This window comes from Montipora foliosa, chromosome 4, assembly GCF_036669935.1.
Source record: "Montipora foliosa isolate CH-2021 chromosome 4, ASM3666993v2, whole genome shotgun sequence".
Taxonomy (NCBI): domain Eukaryota; kingdom Metazoa; phylum Cnidaria; class Anthozoa; order Scleractinia; family Acroporidae; genus Montipora; species Montipora foliosa.
This window is the reverse complement of record NC_090872.1, coordinates 36,010,345-36,017,360: the sequence shown is the minus strand read 5'-3', so window position 1 is coordinate 36,017,360 and position 7,016 is coordinate 36,010,345. Positions and strand designations below refer to the sequence as shown.

Sequence of the window (7,016 nt, the reverse complement as noted above, 5' to 3'; positions counted from 1 at the left end):
AGAGCGCTATGATGAGCCAAACCAAATTCTTGGCTTTGTAAATGGTAGAAAAAAAAAATTGGCCCGATCCACTCTATGAAGGACAGAATTCACTCAACAAGGAAAAGAAACAACTTTGCTTTACTTGGAACACACGCCTCTGTTAACAAGAAACCGGAAGCAATGCGAGGTTCGCGAATGTGTGCAACAAGACAGGAAAAAGGAGTACTCGTGTGACTATATAACATTCACTCGGTTAAACAGAAGGAAAAAGCGATTTAACAAAAATTTTCGGTCCTAATATACTCCTACTAATTGGCCCCTTGGAGGATAACAAGAAAATTCCTAAAACACTTAACTGATTGTGCTCACTAACGAGGTAGTGTAACTTGAGTAAAAAGGAATATGACCAAGTAATAATAATAATAATAATAATAATAATAATAATAATAATAATAATAATAATTCGCATACAAGAAAGAGAAATTAACTGTCCGCAACATTCCGGCCCTAAATAAACTACTTGATAGAAATAGTTTATTTCACTCAAAATTTATGCGGATATGGGAAAATTCTCCAAGAAACACAGCTTTCTAATGGGCCTGATCAGGGAACCGGTTTTCGTCTTAATCTCCACTGAACGCACGTGACCATCTTTAGCCTTGTGGACTCTGGTAACCCGACCTAAAGGCCATTGACCCGATTGCTGTTCTCCTCTGTGAGCAAAACCAAGTCGCCCATCTTAAGGTTCCGGCTAACATACTTTTTAGTTCCACTTGTGGCGTTGCTGCAACGTGATCAGATATCCTCGGAGCCAACGTTTCCAGAAAATGTTAGCTAGATACTGAATTTGCCGCCAACGTCGCTGACAGTACTGATCTAGTTCGGAGAAAACTCCTGGGGGAATTGATTGGTTTGACCTCAGTAATAACAAATGACTTGGAGTGAGAGGCTCAGCATCTATTGGGTCGTCTGAGTCTGGCGTTACCGGGCGAGAATTTATGACCGATTCAGTCTCAGCCATTAGGGTCAGAAGTGACTCATCGTTGATAAGTCACCTCTCGTAAAAGGGCTTTGAGGATTCTCTAGACCGATTGAACGATTCTTTCCCAAACACCTCCCATGTGACTAGCTGTCGGTGGGTTGAAGATCCATTTGATCTCGCGCTGACTTGCAAAAGCATTTATCTTCTGATGATTCCATTCTGACAGTGCACTTCGCAGTTCTCGCTTGCCACCATGGAAATTGGTACCATTATCGCTTCTGATGATTTCGGGACTTCCTCTCCTGGCAATAAACCTTCGAAGGGCGTCAATGAACGAATTCGTGTCTAAAGAGTGCGAAATCTCAATGTGGACAGCTCTTGAGGCCAGACAAGTAAACAAGCATCCGTAGCGTTTTATACTGTTGCGCTTAAGTCTCACTAGGAACGGGCCAAAGTAGTCAATACCTAGGAACGTAAAGGGCGGTCGCAATCGGTCTGGGGTCAGGCGCTCCGGAGGCAAGTCCGCCATCTTTTGTTTCCCTGTTGGTGAGGCTCTCTTACGGCAGTAAAGGCATTCTCTTAACACACGGCGCACCGCTACACGACCCTTGACTAACCAAAATTTTTGTCTTATGGAAGATAACACGTGTTCTCCACCAGCATGGCCTAACTCATCGTGGTACTTCCTAACAATCAAATCTGTTACATGGTGTTTTTTGGGAAGGAGAACTGGATGCTTGACCTCAGTTGGAATAGGTGCGTTTTGCAATCGACCTCCCACGCATAAGATTCCATCGATCAGTATCGGACACAACCTGCGAAGGGGACTCTTTGACTTCAACACTTGAGAAAAATGTTCTTTGAAAAGGCTTCTCTCCGGACACACACAACAATTTCCTTTTCAGCCCTTTTTAGGTCATCTACCGAGAGCTCTCCCGTATTTGGCCCTAAGTTATTTTCATCAAACCACGCAACTCCCCTCTTGAGCCAATTCCAGGAAGAATAGCGCTCTATAAATGAATTCACGATGCTCTTGTGTGAAATCGCCTACGTCTGTAATTCATGTTTTACCTCTGGGTGATCATCTGGTATGTTCGGTACTGTGACAAGGGAGGGCCAACATTCATCTGATTATTACGGATTAACGGTTTTGCAGTTAGACCTCGAGGCATCATCAGCAGGATTGGATCTCGAGTCAACATATCTCCACTGATCAGGAGACGAACCGTCATGAATAATCGACAGGTGGTTTGCAACGAAGGTTTGAAATCTCTTAGTCTGATTTTGGATCAACTGAATGACAGAAGTAGAATCACTCCAAAAGATGCTCTCTTCGATGGGCAGATCGAGCTCTCTCCAGATCAAATTATTTAGCTTCACAGATACCACTGCTGCTGACAGCTCCAAGCAAGGGATTGTGATCGCCTTTAAGGGCGCCAGACGAGACTTTCCGATGGCAAATGAATAATGAATGTTGCCATCCGCATCAACCATGCGTAAATAGGAAGCTGCTCCGGTGGGATGCATCGGAGAAATGGTGGACCTAAGCGTGACTGACCTCTCCAAATAAATCAGGTTTGTACCATCTTCTTACTGCAACCTCCGACAATTTAGGTAAAGCAGCTAGCCAATCTTTCCAGTCGCTCAGAGCTTGACCTTCTACCTTTTCATCCCAACCAATCTTCGTCCTGCATAACTCCTGCAGAATCAACTTCGCTGACAATGTGAAGGGCGCCAAGAACCCAAGGGGGTCATAAACCGAGCTTGCGACTGACAATATACCTCGTCAGGTTGGTGGTCTTTCCTTGGCAATGACTTTAAAACTGAACTCAACGGTCTGAACGTTCCACTGTACTCCTAGAGCATGCTCCGTGGGCATCTCGTCAAGGTCCAAGTTAATAACGGATTTCGCTCGTCGACTCGGAGGGATGCTTGCCAAGACTTCTCTGTCATTGCTCATCCATTTCGTTAAGCTGAATCCACCCCGTGATAACAGCCCAGTCAAGATTTTCACAAGTAGCCGTGCATCGTGACGCGTTCTGACAGACTTTAAACAGTCATCCACGTAGAAATTCCTTTTTACGGTATTCACGATCTCGCTGGGAAAGGTATCCTTATTGTCTTCTGCTCTTCTCAACAGACAAAATCAGGCACAACTTGGGGACTATGTAGCTCCGAAGACGTGGACCGTCATCTTATACTCTGCTGGGGTGCTGTGCAGTTCTCCATTCGGCCACCAGAGGAAACGCAAAGCGTCACGGTCACGTGGATCAACTCTGTCCTGATGAAACATGGACTCTATGTCAGCGATTACAGTGAATTTCTCCTCTCGGAATCGCATCAAAATACCGATAAGGTTATTGTTCAGGTCAGTTCCTTGCATCAACTGGTCATTCAATGAGGTACCCATGTATTTGGCGGTACAATCAAAGACTACACGAACCTTGTCCGGTTTCCTGACGTGGACAACTGGATGATGAGGCAGGTACCAGACGATCTTTCCTTCAACAGACAGCTCTCGTGGAGGAATCTTTACTGCGTGACTCTTAGACAAATATTCGTCCATAGTAGTGTTGTACTTCCTATGAAGTTATTCATCCTTTAGAAGTCGTCTCTTCAGCGAACATAGCCTTGAGTCAGAAAACCACGGTTGTTCGGGATCGAAGGCGGTCGATTTCTCCAAGGCAACCCGACCTGATAATGACCATCTGTTTTTGTAACCGTCTCATTCATAATCTTCAAGGCTTGTTTGTCTTCTAATGACATGCACACCTCATATGCAGCTAAACTTTCACCGAAGTCAGTCAACCAGAACCTCTTCAATTGCGACTGAAGAAAGTCGTCGTCATCCAGGGAACGCACAAAGTTCACGTGAAATTCTTCGTGGGGATTCGTGGGACCAACTGGGCCCAATAGGGTCCATCCTAACGGGAACTTGACTGCATACGGCTCATCACTTGCCCTTTCTTCTCGTCTAGCACCCAAAATGCCTCGGGACAATCTCCGCCAATCAAAGCATTACTGTCTGATCACCAATCTGGGGAAAACTCAAGGCTTGGAGATGATGCCATCGCATTAAATCATCAGGTACTGGAATGCTCTTCTCTGACACGGGAATTTCTTCAATAGACCATACTCTAGGCAGGCAGAGATCCTTTACACCATCTATGCTGCTGACCTTCAGACCAACCTCCAACCCACTTTGTTCTTCAGTGTTACTAAGGGTAGTAAGAGTAAACTGTCGGTTTATCCCATTCAAACCAAGCTTCTCCAATAGTCGATGATCACGCAATGACACGTCTGAACCGTCATCCAACAATGCGTATGTCTCAATGACCTGACCGTTACATAAACCTTGAACGCGTACAGGGATGACTCGAAGGCAGACCCGTTTCCTGCCAGCCCCAATAATGCCGTTTGATGCCGTAGCCGACGCTTGGTGTGAAACTACTCTGTGATCTACATCGTTAGTATCACGCGCCCCATCCGGGGGATGCAGTAGGGTGTGATGTTTTCTTACGCAACCGATCCTTTCGCACACTCTTACTGCTGCACACCCCTTTACGTAATGACCAGGTACCAAACAGTTTCTACAAATATGCTTTTGGAACAAGAGATGGAGGCGTTCCTGATAAGTCTTCGCTTTAAAGGCTATGCAGTCCTTCAAGAAATGTGACTTTAAGCACAAAGGACACTGCGGACTGGAAGTACAGAATTCAGGAGGAGGGTAACTGCGCATGACATCGCGAGGTCCAAGGCTGATACATTTATCTGTGGTTACATCTCTGCGTGTGATCCTACTCGAATCTCGATGCGAAACATCGCGTGGATGGTCAACTACATTGTCCCTTATCTCGCGTGGACTCTCATGTGAACTCTCTAGAGCACTAACACTTCTCACAGCCAGGGTGGTACCTCGACGCGGGGTATCATTCTTCTTCTCTGTTGAGGTCTACTACTGCTTCTGTCTCTCGAACTGTTCACATTTTAGCGCTGAGCAAACATGTTACTTGCAAATATCATCGCTTCGCTGAATAAAAGCGGTGAGATCGGAAAAACGTGGGCGTCTCCCATCTCGGAAAATGTTCTCTGCACGTTCAGCCCATTTGGTCTGAAGGCGCGGGGGTAGGCGATCCATAATCTTCAACAGCGTTTCAGAGTTATTCAAATCTGCATCATAACTGGTTTGAGACAAGGTGTTCTCACATTTTAGCATCTGACGAGCAAGTTTCTGCAACGCTGATCCGTCAGTTGGCTTTATCATCTGACCCTTGGTTAGTTGGTTTGCATGGGCTTGAGCAACAATGTGAGGTCTTCCAAACTGATGATACAAGATCTCCCTAGCTTTCTCATAACCACGTTCTGACTCGTACATGCAGCAGTTCTCAACTTGTTTGGCTTCACCCCTACTATACTGAATGAGATACGCCAACCGTTTTCGCGGATCGCTAATCAAACTGGCAATGTTAACATCGAAATTATGAATAAACTGGCAACACTCCACGGGATCTCCATTGAATGATAATATCTCAGCTGTAGAGAAATTGAAAGCTACATCTAAGGCTGGCGCTAAGGTCCTGACCAGATCTTCGACCTTACTTTCGCTTTGGCCTGCGTGAGAGGGTTGAGGAGCGCTACTGATAGACGATGTTGGTAACTTACTACTCCATCCAGCAGCCAATGGGTTTAAGCTATGACTCTTCGAGACTACTGATTCTACCGGAGAAGAAATAGCGTGCCTTACCGGCTTGCTGATAGCACTTGGCGTCGGAGCAGGGCCGGACATAAGAAACCCTTCTGGGCCCCCGGGCCCTTGGCGAGTACTTCCCAGATTCCCTCCAGGGGCATCAAGCGCTACAGGATCGAAAACTGGGGCTGACCATACCTTCTCGCTCGAGGTTGCCAATTCGAATTCATGAATCAACTTAAGTCCCACAAATGACCAGCTCTCAACGTCAGTGGCTTCATAGCTCAGTTGGTTAGAGCATCGCACCGGTGTCGCGAGGTCACAGGTTGAAACCCCGTTGAAGTCCCGAATTTATCAAGCTTCTTTAAGCAATTGCACGAATTGCGTTCAAAACTGCGAGTATCATAGCTTCACTTGATTAAGTCTCTGTTCTTCGTTTTCCAACTGAGCTCGCCTTTGCTCAAGTTCTTGAGTTAGTTTCAGTTGCTGCAGCTTAAGATGAGCTAATACATGGCGTTCTTTAGCTTCTCGAGGTCGCGCATGCGCACTTGATGTACTTGACGCTTGACTGTTAACTCTTGCAAGACTCTTCGACGACTTTGACAACTTGGAATCCGGGCGACCCTTTATTGAAATCAGTCGAGCAGCTTGACTAATGGATCCTTAGGTTCTACAGGGGGTGTAGAACGAAACCCTTCACGATCGATCCAAAATTCTATCTTCGACATAAAGTTCTGTCTCCTCTCAACCTGAACCGCAAAGGAATGCTCAAAGGATTTTCTTTCTTCGTGGTCTGGAAGAAGTGCCAACATGGAGAAATGAATGTCCTCAAAGCGTGAAAACGTGGTGTTAATTAAGTCCTTTTTTAACAAAACCTCCTCAACTCGACCAGAATCACCCATCAACCTCTCAACTTCATTATACAATCTCGTTAACCATGACAGATAACCACTTCTAGAATTTTTCATGTGGGGAACATCTTGCCTTGAATTCACTCGACAAGAAAAAGAAACAACTTTGCTTTATTCGGAACACACACCTCTGCTAACAAGAAACCGGGAGCAATGCAAGGTTCGCGAATGTGTGCAACAAGACAGGAAAAAGCAGCACTCTTGTGACTATATAACATTCACTTGGTTAAACAGGACGAAAAAACGATTTAACAAAAATTTTCGGTCCTAATATACTTCTAACGAGATGCTTCCGTGAAGCATATACAGGGTTGCCTGTGGTACGTGTTACAGAAAATCAGAAGGCACTGAATTGTGTGGTATTGAAAGACAGCATTCCAGTCTCCGAAGAATAACAAATAAAAGAGAAGCGAGAAACATTAGCTTCTGGGCTGACATGTTGATAATTTTCAAG

General features: G+C 45.4%; 2 protein-coding genes across 2 annotated transcripts; both read right to left on the bottom strand.

The window, feature by feature from the left end:
- Window positions 1-1,064: 1,064 nt before the first annotated feature.
- Window positions 1,065-2,458, bottom strand: LOC138001273 (uncharacterized). Its single transcript, XM_068847923.1, has 2 exons — window positions 2,103-2,458; window positions 1,065-1,779 (listed from the first exon to the last, which is right to left on the bottom strand). The coding sequence occupies exons 1-2, from the start codon at window positions 2,456-2,458 to the stop codon at window positions 1,065-1,067; spliced, it is 1,071 nt and encodes a 356-aa protein (XP_068704024.1).
- Window positions 2,459-2,750: 292 nt separating this feature from the next.
- Window positions 2,751-3,530, bottom strand: LOC138001272 (uncharacterized). The gene is made up of 2 exons (XM_068847922.1): window positions 3,166-3,530; window positions 2,751-3,093 (listed from the first exon to the last, which is right to left on the bottom strand). Exons 1-2 carry the CDS (start codon window positions 3,528-3,530, stop codon window positions 2,751-2,753), a joined length of 708 nt encoding a protein of 235 aa, XP_068704023.1.
- Window positions 3,531-7,016: the final 3,486 nt, after the last annotated feature.

Excerpts from the sequence above, each read along its gene's own strand:
- LOC138001273 (XM_068847923.1), bottom strand. The coding sequence starts at position 2,458 with ATGGTTGATGCGGATGGCAACATTCATTATTCATTTGCCATCGGAAAG. Across the intron at positions 1,780-2,102 it reads AACTGCAAAACCGTTAATCC|GTTGTGTCCGATACTGATCG; the intron begins GTAATAATCAGA and ends TCCCCTTCGCAG.
- LOC138001272 (XM_068847922.1), bottom strand. The coding sequence starts at position 3,530 with ATGGACGAATATTTGTCTAAGAGTCACGCAGTAAAGATTCCTCCACGA. Across the intron at positions 3,094-3,165 it reads CTGCACAGCACCCCAGCAGA|AGCAGAAGACAATAAGGATA; the intron begins GTATAAGATGAC and ends TCTGTTGAGAAG.